This window comes from Peromyscus maniculatus, chromosome 7, assembly GCF_049852395.1.
Source record: "Peromyscus maniculatus bairdii isolate BWxNUB_F1_BW_parent chromosome 7, HU_Pman_BW_mat_3.1, whole genome shotgun sequence".
In the NCBI taxonomy this organism is placed as follows: Eukaryota; Metazoa; Chordata; class Mammalia; order Rodentia; family Cricetidae; genus Peromyscus; species Peromyscus maniculatus.
This window is the reverse complement of record NC_134858.1, coordinates 16,584,906-16,606,737: the sequence shown is the minus strand read 5'-3', so window position 1 is coordinate 16,606,737 and position 21,832 is coordinate 16,584,906. Positions and strand designations below refer to the sequence as shown.

At 52.2% G+C, this 21,832-nt stretch overlaps 1 protein-coding gene across 1 annotated transcript in view; it reads left to right on the top strand.

Annotated features, from left to right (window-relative positions):
* Positions 1-18,090: 18,090 nt before the first annotated feature.
* Positions 18,091-21,832, top strand: part of Olfm2 (olfactomedin 2) — a 79,058-nt gene continuing 75,316 nt past the window's right edge. The window contains exon 1 of the mRNA XM_016005567.3: positions 18,091-18,231. Within this exon, the coding sequence (XP_015861053.1) occupies positions 18,163-18,231 (69 nt within the window). The 5' untranslated portion in view covers positions 18,091-18,162. The remainder of the gene's footprint in view (positions 18,232-21,832) is intronic.

Here is a 21,832-nt window from a genome sequence, read left to right as displayed (position 1 = left end):
CACAGGGTGGGGAGCATGGGGGAGCAGAGCTGTTCACCTCACAACAATCAGGAATCAGAGAGAGCAAGAGAGAAAGGAAGATGAAGTGTTTTTGAGGTCCTCTCAACGTTCCCCAAATGACCCAGTTCCTTCACCAGGCCCCACCTGAACTTTTTCTGATACCACTGGCAACTGGAGATGAAATCGTCAACATAAGAGGCTTTGGGGGACTTTCTTTTTTCTTTTTTCAAGACAGGGTTTCTCTGTGTATGGCCCTGGCTGCCCTGGAACTTGATCTGTAGACCAGGCTGGCCTCAGACTCACAGAAATCTGCCTGCCTCTGCCTCCTGAGTGCTGAGACTAAAGGCCTGGGCCACCACCATGCCCGGCTTGCTTTGGGGATATTTAATATTCAGTTCATGGGGCTTGGTAAGATGGCTCAGCAGCTAAAGTGCTTGTCACCAGTACTGGTGGCCTGAGTTCAGTCCCCACACTCACATGGTGGGGGAGAACCAGTTCCTGCAGGCTGACCTTTGACCTCCATAGGCTCGTGTGCTCTTCCTCCCCGTAAACATATGTAAAAATAAAAACTTAAGATTTAAACCAGACCAGGGATGGTGGTGCGTTCATTTAATCCCTGTCCTTGGGAGGCAGAGGCAGGAGGATCTCTGTGAGTTTGGGGTCTTCCTGGTGGACAGAGTGAGTTCCAGGAGAGCTACATGGAGAGACTCTATCAAAGAACCAAAAGCAAGATGAAAAAAGATTCAAACATCCAGGAACCAACTGTAGAAGTTGAAAATATCCTCTCTCTCTCTCTCTTTCTTCAAAGACCATCATGTAGTCCAGAGTGCCTTGAAATCATTATACAGCCAAGGATGACCTTGAACCCCTGATCTCCCTGTCTCCACCTCCCTAGCCCTGGGAGCACAGGCATTCACTCCACAGCTGGGTAATGCCCTGCTGAGGATGGAGCCCAGGGCCTCACACGCTAGGCCAGCACTCCGCAGCAGTCCCAGTCCCCAAGGTGACAGTCTCTGGCTTGCCTGGAGGATGGATCCAGAGGTTCCCATGGGACATGGTGAAAGTTGGAGGTGATATGAGCAGTGTAAGGTTTGGGTGACAGTTCAGGGTGAGTCTGGAGGGGAAAGAATTGAACGAGGAGTTGAAGTTTACTGTGAGTTGGAGACTGGAAACCAAGCTGGGTGAATTCACCTGAAGCTGAGGGCAAGGCTGCAGCTCAGTGGTAGAGAGCTTACCTGGCATGTGCAAGGTTCTGGGTTCCAAATCTACCACCTCAAAAAAAAAAAAGTGCTCCAGGATCCAGGTGGTGGCAGCGTACGCCTTTAATCCCAGCACTCAGGAGGAAGAGACAGGTGAATCTCTGAGTTCAAGGCCAACCTGGTCTACAGAGCGAGTTCCAGGACAGACAGGGCTACACAGAGAAACCTTGTCTTGAAAAACAAAAACAAACAGAAAGTGGAAACGGAAGTGATTGGAGTTGGAGACTGACTTCCTCCACATTGAATGAGCCCGTGGCTGTGGAGTGAGGAAAGTCGTTTGAGTTATAGGTGCAGTGATGACGGGAAAGTCTAGAACTGGGGGACCAGAGAGATGGACCAGTTGCCAAAGGCACTTAACACACTGCAAGCTTAGAACCTGAGCTTGATTCCTGGGGCCAGTGGGAAGGTGGAAGGAGGGTGCCCACTCCAGAGAGCTGTCCTTTGTCCTCCATGCATGCTCCATGGCACAGATGCGTGTGCGCAGGCACACACACACACACACACACACACACACACACACACACACGAGTGTAATTCACGGTCAAGTATTGCAGGCAGCTGCACTGGTAATTTGCCCAAATCATGCAGCCTGGATCCCCACAGTTCTTGGTTTTTGTTTTTGTTTTTTTTTCTACACACAAAATCCACATCCTGGTTGACACACTTGAGTTAGCAAGAACAGTTAGCAAGAAGCAGAAGTAGAAGCCAGAAGGCAACGTCGGCACATTTAGGGACTTTCATGCTTCCTGGGACTGTGATCCAGGTCTTCAATGGCTTGGGTCTTTGCTCCTATTTTGGTGGGTGTACCTGCTGAGTTTTAAGGTCAGAATGATGCCTCTAACATGGCATCAGTTGTACTGAGGTCTGGGGGCCTGTTATAGAGAGACCAAGGCAGGAGGATTATGATTTTGACATCAGTCTGGGCCACATAACAAGTCCTGTCTCGGTGATAATGAGACTGGTCTCCCTGGTGGGATGTGCCTCTGTGGGGGCTGAAGGGACTTCAGCTAGCGGGGGCAGCTTGGGACGCAATATAGAGTCTGCTGAGATGAAGGGGGTTTGGAGGGACTTGAGGGTTAGATGTTGGTCTGGGGTTTTTTTAAAAACAGCTTTGTGGAGTTATGATTTATACAGCATGTGATTCCCTTGTTTAAGATATACAATTACGTGGTTTTTAGTAAATTCCAACTTGCCCTACCATCACCATAATTTTAGGATATCCACATCACCCCAGAAAAAAATACCGTACCCATAAGCAGCTGCTTATTCTTCTCCATCCCTAGACAGCCTCACTATTCTGTTTCCAAAAATCCACCTCTGCTGGACATTCTCCATGCATGGAATGAAAGGGCTGGGGTGAGCGTGGGTAAACGCTTGCTGCTGAGCTCAATGACCTGAGCTCAGGAAGATCTGGAACACGCTTGGTGAAGGAAGGAGAGAAGCAATCCCTGCAAGCTGTCCTCTGCCCTCCTCACTTATACACACGCATACCACAAATGAGTAAGTGCAATTAAAAATTTTGTTGGCAGCTGGGTGGTGGAGGCTCGTGCCTTTAATCCCACCCAGCACTTGAGAGGCAGAGGCAGGTGAATCTTTGAGTTCAAAGCTGGCCTAGTCAATGTAGTGAGTTCCAGGCTAGCAGGGATACACAGCGAGACTCTGTCTCAAAAAAACAATAAGTGTGTGTGTGTGTGTGTGTGTGTGTATGTGTGTGGGGGGGTGTTTAGCCTGCTTGTGTGTCTGCATACTGTGTTCATGCAGTGCCCACAACAAGCCAGAAGAGGGCGACGGATCCCCTGGGACTGTGAGCCACCGTGCGGCTGTTGGGAATCGAACTCAGGTCCTTTGGAAGATAAGTCAGTGCTCTTAACTACTGAGTCCTAAAAAAGAATAATTTTTTAAGGGTTAGACACAGACTCACGGACAGAGTCTCCGCCTTGAATCCCCCACCCCACAACGAGGGGTTGGGGGAGCGGCTCTGTGGTAGAGCACTCACTTGGCATATGTAAGACCCTGGGATCCATCCCCAGCACCACAAATGCATATATGCAGATGAATAAAACATGTCTTATAATACCTGATACAGGGTAAATGTTGTGTGAATAGTCATCGCTTAGGGAACAGTGATAAGAAAAATTTCTGGAGCAGGGACTCAGCTGGCAAAGGACTTGCCTAGCGTGCACGAAGACCTGGTTTCTTTCCCAGCGTGGGATGAAGCAGATGTCCTGGCACTTGCATGTTATCACAGCACCTGGGTGGTGGAGGCAGGAAGATCAGGACTCCAACATAACCCTCAGCTTGGGGTTAGCCTTGGCTCCATGAGAGCCCGCCTCAATTACACAATAAGCAGTTCAAGCCCTAGTGTAGTCAGTACAGTGCTTGGATGACAAGCACGAGGAACTCCACTGGATTTCCAGAAGCCAGGTGAAAAGCAGCCAGACATGGTGGCTTGTGCTTGTAACCTCTGAGCTGAGCAAGCAGAGACGGATGGATCCATGGGACCTGATGGGCAGCCAGCCTCGCCTGCTTGGCCATCTCCTGGCCAGTGAGAGACCCTGTCACAGAAAGCAAGATGGGCAACTGAGACATGACGGTGGAAGTTGTCCTCTGGCCTTCACACTAAGGTGCACATGAATTCACGTGCTCCACACACACTTAACCTGTCAGCACACAAACTAGAAGCAAAACGAGGTGCCTCGGCTGGGCTCAACACATACTCTTTGGGTTTTTTTCTTCTTTCTTTCTTTCTTTCTTTCTTTCTTTCTTTCTTTCTTTCTTTCTTTCTTTCTTTCTCTCTCTCTTTCTCTCTCTCTCTCTCTCTCTCTCTCTCTCTCTCTCTCTCTCTCTCTCTCTCTCTCCTCTCTTTCTTTCTTTCTTTTAAGACATGGGCTCTCTGTGTAGCCCAAGCTGTCCTAGAACTCATTCTGTAGGCCAGGCTGGTCTAGAACTCACAGAGACCCGCCTGCCTCCGCCTCCGAGGGCTGGGATTAAAGCCGTGCACCACCACACCCAGCATATTCTATTCTATTTAAGACAGAATCTCACGTGGCCCAGGCTGGCCTCATACTTGCTGAGTGAGGATGATGATCTTGAACTCCTGATTCTCCTGCCTCTGCCTCCCAAGTGCTGGGGTTACAGCTATGTGCTGCTATGATTTCATGATCTTCCTTGGTTTTGCCGTTGTACCCCCATCTCCCCAGGGCTTTATGCAGTGCTGGGGATGGCCTCCCCAGGTCTGTGCATGCTAGGCAAGCTCTCTACCCGGTGAGCTACAGTCCTAGCCTATACTCTTTATATCTCTTTATCATAGTCCACAGAAGGTTAAGGAAGGAAAGCGAGTCAAGGATGGGAAATTGCTGTGCCCCGTGTATACACTCCCTTTCTAGAGAGAGTCCTATATAGCCAAGGCTGGTCTCAGCCTCACTATGTAGCTAAGGGTGTCTTTGAACTCTTGATCTTCCTGCTTCTACTTCCCAGGGACTGGGTTATAGTCGGAAGCCACCGCGTCTGGTTTTATACAGTGCTGGAGACAGACCCGAGTCTTGTGCATGCTAGGCAAGCTCTACCCCTGAGCCAGGTCTCCACTGGTCCAGGGTCTGGGCACAGGTCTTCTTCCTTGGTTTTGCAGTTCCACTCCCCATACCCCCAGGCTTGCCTTTTGGAGAGAAGGGGTGATTAGTAGATAGTTTAATGAGGATGCTTTAACCAGCCAGGAGCTTGCTAATGAATGAGCATCTCGACCCTGTAAATTTCAGGTTAATTGACAGAGGTGTAAGAAGGGAATTCCAGTCTGAGCTCAGCTCACAGTTTACCCTGCGTCATGGCCAGCACTCGGGTGGCTGCTGGGAAAGCCCTGGCTGATTTGCATAATCAGTAGCTCTAATTAATCAGTTCATCTCCTCAGCAAGTACTGATAGCCACCGTTCCCAGCTGAGGGTGCAGAGGCCAGCAAGGGGCTGCCTGGACTGCGTAGGGCGCCCCTTGCAGAGACGCCCAGTGGGGGATTGTGCACATGGGCACGCAGAGCTGCACCAGACCAAGACACACGTTGATACAAAGACATGTTCAGCTCACGCTTGTCATCGCTGCAGCCCGGACCTGTGTGGCTTTTAATTTTTATCTTTTTCTGAAATGCATTTTGTTATTTCTTTCTATCCTTCCTTCCTCTCCTCTTACCCCTCCCTTTTCTGCTTGCTTTCTACAATTTTATGGTGTGTGTGTGTGTGTGTGTGTGTGTGTGTGTGTGTGTGTGTGTTCATGAAGGAAGACCAGAGGAGGAGATCATGGGCCCTCTCCTCACTCCCTACCCACGAGACAGGGTCTCACTGAACTCGGAGCTAACACAGCAAGTCCCAGTGATCCCCTGTCTCCATCCCCCGAGGTGCTGGAGTTACAGGTGCACAGGATCACACCTGACTTGTTTGTAAGTGTGATTCCGGGAGCTCTGAACTCAGATCTGTTAGCACCAAAGATGCTCTTGTCCACGGAGCCATTGCACCCCGTCTTCCTTTCTTCCCTCTCCCGTTCTCTTTCTGTCTAGTTTTGGCCCTCCCTCCCTCCCTCCCTCCCTCCCTCCCTCCCTCCCTCCCTCCCTCCCTCTTTCCCTTCTTCCCTACCCACTTCCTTTCTTGAGTTTTTGATAGAATCTCATGTAACCCATGAGTTCTACGACAAATTTGAGGCTAGCCTGAGCTATCTGTGAAACTTGGTCTAAACCCCAAGGCCCAAATAAAATAAAAGGATGCTGGTTAACTCCCCAAGTTCCTGGTGGCACCTCCCAGGTGTGAGGATGGCAACCCACACCGGCTCTCATGGTGCTGGGAATGGAACCCAGGGTTTTGTGTGTGATGGGGAAGGAAGTGCTCTAACCACTGAGCCACAGACCCAGACCATGTGCTGCTGTTGCAGCTGAGGTAGGGTCTGGCAGTGCAGCCCGGGCTGCTACACAGGGCCTCCCGAGCCTCCTGTTTCTGCTTGAGCTAGGCTGAAAGGCATGCGGCCACACCCGGCCGACAATGGCCTTTTCGTGTCCCCACAAACCCGTGCAGGCAGAGCCTGGAACAAGCTCTGCCCATGCCTTGTGGCTTACATGGCATCCCACCTTGGAGATGGAGCCCAGCTTACATAGACACCTGAGCTAGAATGCTAACTCCAGCCCTTTATAGCTGTGTGACCTTGGGCATGCAGCTTAGCCTCTCTGAGCCTCACTTTAGTCTCTGGTAAAAACCCAATCTGGAGTTACTGCTGGAGTAGAACATGGAACCTCTCACTGAGGAGGAGGCAGAAATCGGACTCCTCAGGCGTAGGAGCTCTGCTTCTAAGCCTAGTTCCGAGTTCCATGTGACCGCACATGAGGGCTCTGTTTCCTGTCTTGGCAGAACCAGGAAGCCTTACTGGGTCTCCTTGTCCCGCCAGCTCGGACCTCAATTCCCAGGCCTGTGATGGGAAGCACATGCTCTGGCCTCCTGCCCACCCTCCTTCCCTCCTCTGCCCCCTCTGGGGCCTCCTGAGTCATCCTGGCTGGCCCCTTCTCCTAGCCTCATTCCCACGCCTCTGGGGCGGCTGCTTGTGTGTCAGAGGGTGTTAGTGTGGTCCAGGGTGCGTGTGTGTGTGTGTGTGTGTGTGTGTGTGTGTGTGTGTGTGTGTGTGAACTCCCTGCCAGTGGTGGAGCCTCGGGGGTGACTGTGCCCAAACTGTGCCTCTGTGGTATAGTCTGTGTTATCTGCCTGTGTTGTGTGTGCAAGTGTGCACATATACACATGCTCTAAGGTTTAAATGTTCTTTTTCTTTCTTTCTCTTTTTCTTTTTCAAGACAGGGTTTCTCTGTGTAGCTTTGGAGCCTGTCCTTGGAGCCTGTCCTGGAGCTCTCTCTATAGACCAGGCTGGCCTTGAACTCACAGAGATCCACCTGGCTCTGCCTCCTGAGTGCTGGGATTAAAGGCATGAGCCATCATTGCCCGGCAGTTCTTTTTCTTTCTTACTTTCTCTTTTGAGACTATCCTGGAACTCACTCTGTAGACCAGGCTGGCCTTGAACTTTCAGAGATCCACCCTGCCTTTGCCCCCCAGTGCTGGGATTAAGTCATGCCACGTCATGCCAGACCCTAAATTTTATTTATTTTTTACATTTTATTTAGTTTGTAATTGGTAGCTCATTCATGTCCACAGCATGGGTGTGGAGGTCAGAGAACAACTTGCAGGATTCGGTTCTCTCCTTCTACCACGAGGATCCCAGGGATCAATTTCAGGCTCGGTTTGGAGGCAAACCATCTTGCCTGTCCTGGTTTGTGTGGGCATGTGATGTGTGTGTTGTAGATGGTGTGTGTGTGTGTGTGTGTGTGTGTGTGTGTGTGTGTGTGTGTGTGTATGCATGTGCGCGTGTGCACCTGCCTGCTGCATGTAAGACATCAGGTGCCTCCTCTCTCTCTCCCACACTGGACTGAGATCACTTTGAATAGGCTGCCTGACCAGTGAGCTCTCAGGATCTGCCTGTCTCAGGCCCCAGATGCTAGGGTTACAGGCCTAGTTTTTTTACTGGGGTGCTATGGACTGGAACCCAGAATCTTTGTGCGTGTACAGCAAGCCTTTTGTCCACTGAGACATCTCCCAGACCCTCTTATAATTTGTTTGTTCTTGAACTTTTTATGTGTCAGTGTGCACACACATGTGGGGCTGGGCTGTGAACATGTGTGAGCACATACATGGAGACAGTTGCTTCATTGATTTTGTATTTATCATCTGACAGTTTCATTTATGCATATAATATGTTTTATCATGTGCACCCCCTTACCTTCTCCATTTTCTGCTGAACCCCCCTGTTGTTCCCAACAAGACAAGACCTCTTACTACTTGGTTTTTTTAGACAGGGTCCCTCAGTGAACCTGGAGCTCACAGATTCAGCAAGGCTGTCTGGAGACTGAGACCTGGGGACCCCTGTCTCTACTTCCCCAGTGCTGACAATGCAGGAGAGTGTCAGCACACCCAGTGTTTACGTGAGTGCTGAGGCCTGAACTCAGGTAGGTCTTCATGCTTCTGCAGTAGACAGTCTTCCGACGGAGCCGTCTTCCAACCTCTGTTTGTTGTTGTTGTTTGTTTTGTTTTTTCGAGACAGGTTTTCTCTGTGTAGTCCTGGCTGTACTGGAACTTGCTGTGTAGACAGTCTGGCCTGGAACTCACAGAGATCTGCTTGCCTCTGCCTCCAGTGTGCTGGGATTAAAGGCGTGCGCCACCCCACTACCCGGCTGTTTTGTTTTTAAGATTGGGTCTCTCATAGTTCAGGCTGGCCTCAAATTCATGGTTTAGCTGAGGCTGACCTTGAACTCCTGATCCTCCTGCCTCCACCTTCTCGGTGCTGAGATGACAGGCAAGCACCACCTCACTCCCTGTGACTGCAGTTTGTATGTCAGTTTACTTAAGATTCTGCAGGACAGCTGGAGGCCAAGTTCCCATCTCAGTAACTGGGTCAGGAGCTCATGCATGTGCCTGATGCTGGCAGGTCCCCCAGTCCCCAGGCGGCCTCAGCTAGACACTGACAAATGACCAAAGGGAGGAAGGAGTCTGTGGTGAGCCCAAGGGTCTGGGTGGAACTCAATCCTTCCCTGAGTGCCTCTTTGCGGACACGGGTGAGGCCTGTTCTCCTTGCCATGGGGACAGTCAGGAAGGTGGAATTGGGAGACTCTGATGTGGAAGGTATCCGGCAGGACCTGAGGAGATGCTGGGTGGGAGGGATGAGGTGCTGCCTGGGCGTGGACAGGCCCCGTGGACAGGCCTCCTATCTCCGAATCTGGAGATCAATTGGCATGTCAAGGGCTGGATCTGGGCCTCAGTCGGGAGAGTGCTTGCTTCGCACATACACAGGCGCAAAGCCCTGTGTTCCATCCCCAGAACCACATAAACTAGACGTGGGGATGCACACACACACACACACACACACACACACACACACACACACACACACACACACACACACACGGCCCCGGGGCAGTGGAAGCCAGAGGACATTCTCACAGGGCACTTGTGAGAATATAAGGGAGCAGGGCTGGGGTCTAGGCGAGGGGTGCTGTTTGCTAGCATGCTGGAGGGCTGGAGTCCGAGTCTCAGCACAGCAGGAAAGAGAGAGGGAGAAGGGAGGAGTAGAGAGAGGAGAGTGAGAAAGAGAGAAAGAGAGAAGACAGAGACTAATGAGATGGCTCAGAGGTTAAAGCCGCGTGTCACTAAGCCTGATGACCTGACTTCAATCCCTGGTACCCACATGGTGGAAAAAGAGAACCAAATCCTGTAAGTTATACACAGAGTGATATACACAAAATAAATAAGTGTGTGTGTGTGTGTGTGTGTGTGTGTGTGTGTGTGTGTGTGTGTGTTTGAGAGAGAGAGAGAGAGAATTCAAGGAAGAAAGGTGTGAGGGAACTTAGCTCAGGGCTGTGCTTATCCAGAGTTTGAGGCAGAAGGTAGTTTAAGTTAAGGGATGTTTCTGGTGTGGGAGGGGGGCAGATGGGTTAACTGCAGGCCTGAGGTATCCCGGCTGCACAATGGAGGAAGCTCTTGTCAGCTGGAAGTATCCTGAATATTTTCTGGGAGGTAGAGGCAGCAAGGTCTGGAGTTCGAGGTCATTTTGGTTACACAGCAAGCCCCAGGCCAGCCTGGGCTAGAGGACACCCTCCCTGTCTCCAAACCAAACAACAGCAAAAGGGCAGCTTAAAAAACTGTGTTCCCGCAGGGTTTTCCCACTAGGCTATGTGCGCTGAGTGTTCTGTGTATGGTGTGCTGGGTTGTGTCCTGTGTGTGGTGTGATTGTGTGATGTGTGCAGTGTGCTGTGTTGTGTATGCTGTGTTGAGTGTTATATTCTGTCTGTGCTATGGTGTATGTGATGTGCTTTGTGTAGTGTTGTGTTGTCCGTTTTGTGTGTTGTATTGTGTGTGCGTTGTCGAGAGAGGCTGATGCGGCTTTCTCCTTCTGTTTTGGAGGCAGGGTCTCTCACTGTGCTCACCGTCCATCCAAGTGCAGAGATTAGAGGCTCAGTCTGACTAGGGAATCTGCCTGTCTCCATCACACCCACGTTTTCTTGGGGGTGCTAGGGATCTGAATTCAGGTCCTCATGTTTAAGAAGCAGGCTCTTTATCAAGTGAGTGTCTCACCAGCCCCGCCCCCACAAACACATCTTCAAGGTCGAGCTCTGGGAAGCAAGACCCACACCAGGAGCTAGGTTTGATGTAGTTTTCTCTGCTCCCCTAACTAAAGTGTTGGAAGCTTGGTAGTGGAACCTTTAAAAGGCGGGCCTTAGTGGAAGGTGATAAGACCACTAGGGGGCGCTGCGAGGTGGCTCTGTAAAGAGCACAGGCTACTCTTGCAGAGAACTACAGAAGGAATGAATGCAGATATGGGATCCTGCTCACTTCCCACTAGGCTATGGTTGGGCTTTTTATTATTTTGAATGAACGAATGTGGTGTGTGTGTGTGTGTGTGTGTGTGTGTGTGTGTGTGTGTGTGTGTGTGTGTGTGTGTGTGTGTGTGTGTGTGTGTGTTTTGTTTTGAGACAGGGTCTCACCATGTAGCTCTAGCTAGCCTGGTTCTGCTAGCCTCTGCCTCTGGAGTACTGGGACTAAGAGCTTGCACCATCACACCCTGCGAGTGTGTTATGGAAAGAGCAGGTGTGGCTTCTGCACTCTGGGGCTCCTCGTCCTGTCCTGTGGTCTCTTCCCCACGTGCCCACGTCAAGCACCCACCTCCTCCCGCCACCACCATGGAGTCTGACAGATGTAGGTGCTGTGTCCTTGAACCTCCAGACCTGAGCCAAATCACCTCTTTTCTTTTACTTCAGCTTGTTTTTGTTTTGTTTTGTTTATTGAGACAGGGTTTCGCTATATAACAGACCTGGTTGTCCTGGAATTCGCTTTGTAGACCAGGCTGGCCTGAATTCACAGAGATCTGCCTGCTGGGATTAAAGATGGGCACACACTGGCTTTTTACTTCAAATTTTTAGAAATTTAGTGCGTGCGTGCATGAGTGTGTGTGCGTGCGTGCGTGCGTGCGTGCGTGTGTGTGTGTGTGTGTGTACACGTACATATGTCATGATATGCATGCAGAGGTAGAGGACAGCCTGTAGAGTTTGTCCTCTCCTTCCACCATGTGGGTTCTGGGGGTCAAACTCAGATCGTCAGGGTTGGCAGCAAGTCCTCAATGGCTCTTACTTCTTTTCTTTCTTTCTTTATTTTTATTTACTTTTTTATTTTCAAGGCAGGGTTTCTTTGTGTAGCCTTGGCTGTCCTGGAACTCACTCTGTAGACCAGGCTGCCCTTGAACTCACAGAGATCCACCTGCCTCTGCCTTATGAGTGCTGGGATTAAAGGCCACCAAGCTGGCTTCTTATTTCTTTTTTTAGTGGCTGCCGTTCTGACTGGGTGAGATGATTTCCATCTCTCTGATGACAGGTGAAGGACTGTCCTGCTGGCTCGGCAGTGAGCCGCTGCCTCTTCTCAGGGGAGGTGGAAATGTTTCGCTGGGAGCTGTGTGCACCGCCACCCAGCTTTCCTCTTATATATGTATCTTTTTGGAAGGCTGGAGAGATGGCTCAGTGGTTAAGAGCACTGGCTGCTCTTACAGAGGTTTCCAGCAACCACATGGTGGCTCACAAACATCTATAGCCCCAGTCCTAGGGGATCCCAGCTTCTCTTCTGGCCTTCTGGGGCACCAGGCACATGTGGTGTACTGAGATCCATGCAGGCAAAGCATCCATATACATATTGTTTTTGTTCGTTTTTTTGTTTTCAAAACAGGGTTTCTCTGTCTATCCCTGACTGTCCTGGAACTCACTAGACCAGGCTAGCCTCAAACTCAGAGATCCACCTGCCTCTACCTTCTGAGTGCTGGGATAAAAGGTGTGCACCACCACCACTCGGCTCAATATATTTTTTGGAAAAAAATTAATTTTTTTGTTATTGTATGTGTATGTGTATGGTTGTTTTGCTTGCCTGTATTGTATATCTGTGCACCATGTGTGTGCCTGGTGCCTGTGGAGGCCAGAGGAAGTCGGCTTGTCCTTTGGACTGGAGTTAGAGATAATAGTCAGCTGCCATGTGGGTTCTGGGGAATTGAAGCTGGGTCCTCTGAAAGAGCCGCCCATGCTCTTAACCTCTTATCCATCTCTCCAGGAGTCCTCACGGTATTTTAATATAGCCTGATGCACAAGGTTTAAGAGATTTAAGAGGCATACAGGGAAAGAAAGATGTGCCTTGCAGTTTGAATGTGGGCTTCCCAAAGGCAAGTCACCGAGAGGAAGACTCACCCCAGTAAACGAGCAGACTCCTGAGAGTCACAGTGAACTGTCTCAGCATTAGCCATACAGACATGTTAGTGTCTCAAGTCACATCTCAAAAGGCCACTAAGACACCCCTCCCCCTTTCTCTCTCATATACCTGAGATTATGGGGTGGCTCAGGAGATGACATGGGTGGAATTATAACTGGATAGGGTAAAACCGGAAGCCGCTGAGGTTGCATGAAGGGTTCAGGACCTGTCTGTCCTTCTGTGTAAATGGGTTTTCTGGTGAGATTCCTGGAAGATTGCAGGTTTTGGGCTGGTGACTGTGCTGGAATTCTTGATTCTTTGCCAGACAGAGGCTCCAACAAGATTGCCCTCCCTTTTTGTCCGAATCCCAGAACTCAGAAAGCTAAGGCAAGGCCAGCCTTGAGTTCCAGGCCAGTCTAGGCTACGCATCAAGACTGTCTCAGGCAAAATAAAACAAAATTTGACCACGAGAACCTAGACACACCAAGAAGAAAGCAAAGAGTACAGTGCTGGCCCCAGGCTCATGAGCGTGCTGGGGCGGGGGGGGCACCTGCTAAGCAGGACACTAGCCACAGTATGATGGGGACCCTGACATCAGCACTGACCACAGATGTGGTTGCAGCCATGACATTGTCTGTATCTGCTTTGGTCCCATCATCAATAACAACAACAACAACAACAACAGCCCAGGGCTGGGCCCATCTCAGCCGGTAGGATGCTAGCCTACCATGCACCAAGCTTTGGGTGGGATCTCCAGCTCTGAACTGGGTGCAAGGACACATGCCTGTCATCCCACTATTTAAGAGGTGGAGGCAGGAGGATCAGGAGCTCAGTGTCATCCTCGCCTACATATGGAGTTGGAGGCCAACCTGGGCTACATTTTTAAAAAAGTAAAATAAATAAAATGGATCAACCACAGTGTGCTATAGGGACTTTCACATGAGGAATTAGTCACAGAGATACGAGGCAGGTTTGACCAGTGATTTGAGAGACCGAGAGGGCTCTGTAGTCTCCCTAAGTCTTCCTAAGTTCCCAGTGGCAGGAGCTGAGCCACAGCAGGGACTTCCTAAAGGGACTGAGACCACAGAGGTGACAACAACCACATCTAGACACATCTGCTGGAGGGGGGACAGAGCGGGAGGAAGGAAGGAAGGGAGGGAGAAGGAAAAAGGAGAAGAAACAGGGAGAGACAGGAAGGGGGAAGGGGGGATGGAGAAAGATACTGTGGTTTTGCCTTTCTTCCTGCCCTCTATTCTCCTTCCACCTCCTAGCATTGGGCCCTAGCTACAAGCAAGGGGACCTGGGAGATGTAGTTTACAGGGTGCAAAGGGTGCTTGGGAAATGTAGTTTACAGGATTTGCTTGCGAAAGAAGCTGGAGAGACAGGTAAGTAGAGGAACTGAGGACTTAAGGACCGCAGGTTAACCGTGCCACAGAAGCCATAGGTTGTCTGTGGTAGTGACCACCTCCCTGAACAGACGCTTATCATGGTCTGGATAAAGTGGCCCCCAATCGGCTGGTAGGTTTGAGCACTTGGCCCTTAACCTGGTGGTGCTTTTAGGAAAGCCGAGAACTGCCTAGGAGAACTGGATGGTGGGGGCTGGACCTTGAAACTGGTGTCTGCTTGACCTGAGCTCTCTCCTTCCTTATTTGAAAACTGTCAGGAGCCTCCGCCACATTCTCTGGCTGCCGTGAAGTCCCACCATGATGGAGTGTGATCTAACCGTAAGCCAGTGGGGCTGGAAACAGGCTCGGTGGGTAAAGCGCTTGCTAAGCAAGCCTTGGGACCTTGGTTTGGATCCTCAGCACCCACAAAAACAGCCAGGTACAGGGCCAGAGCCATGACTCAGTGGTTAAGAACACTCCATTCCTAGCAACCATGTCAGGCAGTTCACAACTACCTAAAACTCCAGCTCCAGGGGCTCTGACATCCTCTTCTGATACACACACACACACACACACACACACACACACACACACACACACACACACACACACACACACGGCCATGCCTTTAATCCCAGTGTGGGCAGAGGCAAGTGGATCTCTGTGAGCTTGAGGCCATCCTGGTCTACAAAGAGATTCCGGGCCAGCCAGGGCTACATACGGAGACCCTGTCTCACTGAACGAAAGCAGGTGCAATGATGTGCTGGTTGGTTTTTGCCCACTTGACTCAAACCTAGCATGCCTAGTAAGATAGAATTTCACTTAAGGAATTGCCTTCAGCAGATGGGCCTGTAGGCATTTCTCTAGGACGTTTTCCTAGTTGTTGACTGATGTGGGAGGACCCAGCTTGCTGAGAAATCAGGCCAGCGAGCAGCACTTCGTGGCCTTGAGTTCCTGCCTCGGCTTCCTTCAGTGATGGGCTGCAACCTGTAAGCCAAGTCAACCTTTCTTCACCCAAGTTGTTTTTGGTCAGTGTTTCAGCAGAGCCACAGGGAAGCAAACTAGAACATACGTCACGAGTCTAGTCCCGGTGCCGGAAAGCAGACAGAAAGGTCCCTGCAGGATCCTAACCAGCCTAGTCTAACAGAGTCGACGGACTCCAGGGTTAGTGAACGGAAATAAACTTCCTCATACGTTTCCTCTCCCTTAAGTTGCTTTTGGTACTTTCTCCTGCTCATGAGAACACTTGGCAGGGGTCATGGTCCTGAAATCCAAACTAACAAAGGCACCCCCTCCCAGACCACATCCATCCTCATTTACAGTACAGCAACTGCCCTTCCAGCCTAAAGAGCCCCCAGGGGACCATCCCCTTTTGGGAGTGAGGGGCTACAGGATTAATAGAGACTCCTTCTGAGGCTAAGACTCTGCCTGGAGACCAGACCCTGTCTCTAGAGTTCCCAGGGGCTCTCGTAACAGGCGCTGGGGACTGAACCAGCCATCTACGTATGTGTCAGATGTCTCTTGACAGACAACCTGGGTGAAGAAACAGGTGTCTGTGTGTGTGGTGATGGTGGGGTGTACTCAAGGGGGCCAGAGGAGGACAGCGGATCTTTATCACCTGCCAGCTTGCTGCCTTGGGACAGGGTGGCTCAGTGGTCCCCGGGCTCACCGTTGCCACTAGGTCAGCCAGCTCCCAGCCTCGCTTGCCTGCCCCAGCTCTGGGGTTACAGGCACAGGAAGCCAGGCCCAGTTTTCACTGGGTTCTTGAGCTCAGGTCCTCATATTTATAGACCAATACTCCTACACACCAAGCCATCTCTCCCGCCCAGGAAAAGGGGTGTCTTACCAGGAAACCTGTTTGGCCAAGGTGCCCTGGAGAGGTGCTGACACCAGGCCAGCTGGCCTCCTAGATCTCCCTCTTTGCCTGTGCAGAATCTCCAACGTGCTTGCTGCAGCCACGGGAATCTGCAAGATGGGGGCCTTCTTCACCTAGCGTGGTTTTGTGGACTCCTGTGTGATGTATGTGTTCATGTGTGCACACATGCCCATGGGGACTAGGGATCAACCTCAGGTGTGTGTTCCTCAATCATTCTCTACCTGATAGTGTGGTGCATGGACATAAGCATGCGGGTAGGTGTGCACAGGCATGCACGCAGACACCACAGCGGGACGCTGGTACCTTCCTCTGTCGCTTTCTGGTTGCCTGAAACAAGGTCTCACGGAACCCAACACTCTGGGTTTCAGCCAGGCTGGCTGGCCAGTGAGCGCTCGGGTCTGCCTGATCTGCCTGATCTGCTCCCCAGTGCTCACACACATCTCCCAAGCCTACACCTCCCTCCATCTTTCATGGCCAATTTTCCTGTAATCTAACTACACCCCTCTTCCTACCTCAACACCCCCACACCTCCACAAAAAGAAAGAAGGAAGGAAGGAAGGAGGGTAGGAAGAAAGGAAGGAAAAGAAAGAAAGATAGATGCTATGAGAGGCTTCAGGAGGGGAAGGAGACTGAGGACACTCCTGGCTAGTACTGAGAAACAGACAAAGGCAGTCTCCTAGAAGAAGGCGGGACAGGGATGCCATTCATATGCAAATGAGGCATGAGGCCCTGCTAATATTTTGATTCTCTTGAGAATCAGCCTGTCATCTTGCACCATTAGAACAGGAGAGAGGTGGGTCTGTTTGGGGAGGGAGAGCATTCACCATGAGGACCTGTGGGAATGGGTGGCCTGGGAGGGGACCTGGGATGCCCCTTGTTGAAGGACGGGTCACCAACTGCCCATCCCTTTGGCTTGACTCGGTGTCTCTTCTGCTCATCCCCCGACTCCCATCTCCTGATTTTTATTTTTTCTTACATTTTTATATATGTGTCTACGTGTATGGAGGTCAGAGGACAGCTTCTGTGTGGGTCCCGAGATCGAGCTCAGGTCATCGGGGTTGGTGGTCACTTCCTTTACCCCCTGAGCCATCTCAATAGTCTCTGTTTTTGTTTTTGAGAGAGGGTCGCAAGTAGTCAAAGCTGGCCTCAAATTTGCCGCGTAGCTGAGAATGTCCTCAAACTCTTATTATTATTATTTTTATTTACGGGATCTCCCTTTATACTATGAACCTGAGGGGGTTGAATGACCTTTCACAGGGGTCACCTAAGACCATCAGGAAACACAGATGTTTGCATTACGATTCATAACAGCAAAATTAGTTATGGAGTAGCAATGAAAATAATTCTATGTCTGGGGGTCACCACAGCATGAGGAACTGTACCCAAGGGTCGCGGGGTTAGGAAGGTTGGGAACACTGCTGTTTACAGCTTTGCCTGGCTTGGAACCGGCTAGGCAGAACTTGGGTCCTTGAACTCAGAGGTCCCTCAGCTCCCTTAGTGCTGGCATTAAAGGTGTGTGCCCCATACCCAGATGACCTCCGACTCCAGATCCTGCCTTTACCTCCCCACTCCCAAATGCTGGGGTGACAGACGTGTGCCACCATGACTGGGCTGTGCGTGGTTATGTTTCGAAATAGGGTCTTATTCTGCAGTCTTGGTTGGATGGAGACTTACCAAACAGCTCAGGTTGGCCTCAGACTTCCGGTCCCCTTGTCTCTGCCCCCCTAGTACTGGGTAACAGGTGTGTACTCTTTGGCTTTAGGACCGATGACTCCCTGTGCCCACCTCTGCCCCGCCTTCCCTCCCGACATTCACCCCTTCTCCAACTTCTAATTTCCCAATCTGTGCCTCAGTTTCCCTGTTGATTATTGAATCTCTTTTCCTACTGGGCCTCCCCCTTGATCCCCCATCCCTCCTCCCGCCCCATCTTCATCGTGGGAAAATCCTAGGAAGATGAGATTGACAAGCACGTGACAGCCCCCTCCCCCACCTCCTGACCTCTCACATCTAGGTTTAAGGGGATGGTGAATGGGGGGCGGCTGCCGGCTCTGGTCCCCGGCCCCCCTCGCTCCCCCACGTGAGCTCCTCACCTGCTGGCAGGGGCCCCACTCTGCGGGGCTGTGGCGGAGCCGGGCTGGGGGCGGGGCCGGGGGCGGGGCCGGGGCGGAGCCCGCGACAAAGGCTGGGCGCGGGGCGGGGGTGGGGTGGAATCCCGGCCGCGGGCTAGGCGGGGTGGAGGCGCTCGGGTCGCCCGGGCGGGCGGGCGGGCGAGCCGGCGGGCGGGCGAGCAGGCGGGCGGGGTCGCGCCTGGCGGCGGGTCCCCATTACCCAGGCGCCTGTCGGGTGGGGGGCGCGTCATGTGGCCGCTCACGGTCCCGCGGCTGTCGCTGCTGCTGTGGCTGCTCTGCCCAGGCCTCGCCGGACAGGTAGGGGCCCCGCGGGCAGGTGCGGGCGCCGGGGAGCCCTGGAGGGGACGCGGGCTCGGAGGGATCCCGCGAACCAGAGCTTTGGGGTCCCACCAGCCTCCCCTTCCAAAAGCTGCAGGATGGCGAGGGGCTTTATGGGGAAGGTCGCAGCAAAGGAGGGGTTGGAACATCCACCCTCGTTTGGGGAAACCCTGGGGACACCCAAAGCAACCTCAAGGTGGGGAGATTGGGGAGACTCTAGTTTTGGGGTTCCAACCCCCTCGATGAACCGCAGCTCACATCCCACCATCTGGCTGTGAGACTGGGGAGGGAAACTTCAGGGGGGCTTGGGGTGTCGCCTGTCACTTGCCCATTATGGCCAGGGTGGTTTAGCGTCTAAAGATCCCCCCATCCATTGCCTGCACCCCTATAGTGGGAAGGGGGCGGGACTCACGTGTGAATGACTGACGGGGATGTGCTCCAGGTGCTTGCTGCTCACGGGTGCGGGGGAAACGTGTGTCTTTGTGTTGTGCCTGGGTGTGACCCAGGGGAGTTTGTGTGTGTGTCCAAATGTGAGTGAATTGGGGTGTGACTGGGAGAGGGTGCGTGTACGTGTGGGAGAGTGTGTGAGTGGCAGTGGGGGCGGGGTGACCCGAGGCTGTGATGATAGGAGTTGTGGGTCTGTGACTGGCTGAGTGACCCGGCAGGAGGACCTGTGAATCTCCTTGTGTTCAGCTCCTGCTGTATGTCAATAACGGGGTGTGACAGTTGTCCTCACGGCTGTGGCCAGATGCCTGGGTTGTCCAAAACTCGAGTGACAGTCAGGTGTGTGGCCATGTGAGGGCACTCGGTGCCTTTGGTTGAATACATCACTCTGAAACGGGGTGTTCAGGGTGACAAACTGTGTGTGCAAACGTGACGTCCAGGCCCTGTGTGTGTCGGCTCTATGCATGCTCCATGCCTTCTGGCAGAAGCAGGTGGCTCCTTGTGGTACCCCATCTTTTGGGCAGGCTAGGAGAGCTTTACAAAACGTGGAGGGTCCAAGCTTTCTTCTGCTATTGAGAAGTCTCCTTCCTCCTCCATCTTGGGGGTGGGAATACCCCAAGATCTCGTGTGTGTGTGTGTGTGTGTGTGTGTGTGTGTGTGTGTGTGTGTGTAGGGGGAGTCAGGAGGAAGCTGGTATCAATAAAACTGTAGCATAATAGCAAACGTTGGAGAAAGTCTGATGCTCAGGGTTGTATCACAAACGGCAGGAGCCAAAGGTCTTAATCCTCTGAGAGCCCTCATTGTGGATCCTACGCTGGCAGGGTTACCCCCATCTAAGAGATAGGGGGACTGAGGCACAGCAAAGTTAAGTCACTTGCTTGAGTCCAGACAGCTCAGGAGTAGCGCAGAGAGGATGGACTGAGGCGAGTCTGTCCTGAACCTACACGCTTACCGTTTGTTAAATAATCCACCCCACGGGTTTACCCTGCTTGGGAGACATGACTAGGCGGGGTTTCCGGGAAGGAACTCAGAATACGAAGGGTCTGGTCACCCTCCCCTTTCTGATCAAGACAAGCGGGGAGTGAGCTGTAATTACACCTTACTGAGGGGTCCATGTAGGATTTCCCCAAGAAGAGGTGGGGTCTCCTGCCCTCGGCCCGTGGCAGCACGAACACGCGGGGTAGGGAAGGCGCAGCAGGTTGCACACAGTAGGCACTCAGGATTTGAGCTCAAAAGAGACAGATGCACCACGTGTGAAAAAGAAAAAAAAGAAAAAAAACACATACACTTGAAAAATAGGTGGGGAAAATGAGCCAGGAGGGAGGCTTTAATTTCTGGGGGTGACTGCATCACCCTAAGGTTTCCAGTCCCACAGCCAGTTTGCTGAGAGACCCCAAGACTGGAGGGAGGGGCTTGGGGCGGGGCCGATGGGGGTGGGGCTACTCAGAGAGAGGGCGGGGCCACATGTCAGAGCACGCTGGGGCTGAAGTGGGGAAATCTCAGGCCGGTCCCGAGGGGCAGTACTCACTGGCTGCAGTGCTTCAGGTAGCCACTAGGGGGCACCACGTGACGGCTAAATAATAGCCTGTGGTTACTATGGCCTGGCTCCATAAGGGGAGAGGCAGGGAGAGGGCAGGGAAAGGGGAGGGAGAGGCGGGGCTCCGAGGGAGGCCACCTTGCCCTTCTCATATTTCTCCGTCTAGTCCCAGACCCCCCTCCGCAGTCCCAACGGAGCCCTCTTAGAAATCATTTCCTCAGCCGTTCAATCGCCAGATTTGATTAAACAGTGAAGCCCTGCCCTCCCGGAGCTGACCTTCAGGCGCAGCAGACAGATGAAACCACAAAAATGTATAAAACAGTGCCGAGAGTTGCATCCATATATGATCCTGTGCAGACAGGGAAAATCACAAGTGGGAAGCTAGGCATGGTGGCCCACACCTGTAACCTGGGGTGAGGGCAATCAGGGTTCAAGGTCATTCTCCACTACATTGTGAGTTCAAGGCCAGCCTGGCCTACTGCCTGCCTTTCTCCGCCCCCCCCTACACACACACACACACACACACACACACACACACACACACACACACACACACACACAGTAAAGGAGATTAAAGAGGATCTGGAGAGCCGGCTCAGCAGTCAGGAGTCCTTGGTGTCTGTTTTGGTTTCTGTGCCGTGCACCCTGGCAGAAAGCAGCTTAGAGAAGGAGAGGGAGAGGGTTTCTTTGGCTTGCTCGGCCTGGTGGCAGTCCATCAGGGAAGCCAGGCACTGAAGCAGGGCTGTGGAGGGGTGCTCTTTCCTGGCTCACACTCAGCCAGCCTTCTAATACAGCCCAGGTCCACCTGCCTAGAGATGGTGCTGCCACACCTGACTAGGCCTTCCTGTCAGTCAAGACCAACTCTCACGGGCACGGCCACAGACCAAGCTGATCTGGCCAATCCCTCAACTGAGGGTCCCTTTTCCTAAGTTGACAATAAAAAGTAACCAGGATGCTGCTCTTGCAGAGGACTGGAGTCTGATTCCCAGCACCCACATGGAGCAGCTCATGACCACCACTAAGTCCTGCTCAGGGGATGCAACCCACTGTCTGACCCCAGAAATAAGCACAGACACATACACATGAATTAAAAAATAAAAGTACCCCCCCCCCCACACCAGACAGGGTTTCTTTGTGCAGCCCTGGCTGTCCTGGAACTCACTTTATAGACCAGACTGGCTTCAAACTCACAGCAATCCACCTGCCTCTGCCTCCTGAGTGTTTGCCCCCCCATGCCTGGCACATAAAATTAAGTCTTAAACCAATGAGAGTGGAGATGGGGACAGGTAGGGACTCTTTGAGCTGGTGTGAGCAGGAAGGTGTCTCCAAGAAGTGGTATTAGAGGTAACGTGGAGGAGGTGAATGAGAAAGGCTTTCGGGTGAAGGGCATTCAAGGCAAGAGGAACAGTCAGCATGTGCAAAGGCCCTGAGGGAGCAGTGTGGAGCCTGCTGTGGAACCAGCGGAGTGAGGAAAGATGAATTTGGGGTTGGGGGAGGTCAGCCAGGCGGAACCACGGAGAAGCTGTGATCGTGAGTGAGGAGGGGTCAGCACCTGTCACAGGCATTGTCCCGCCTGGCTAGAACTAGTCTCTTGCTCTA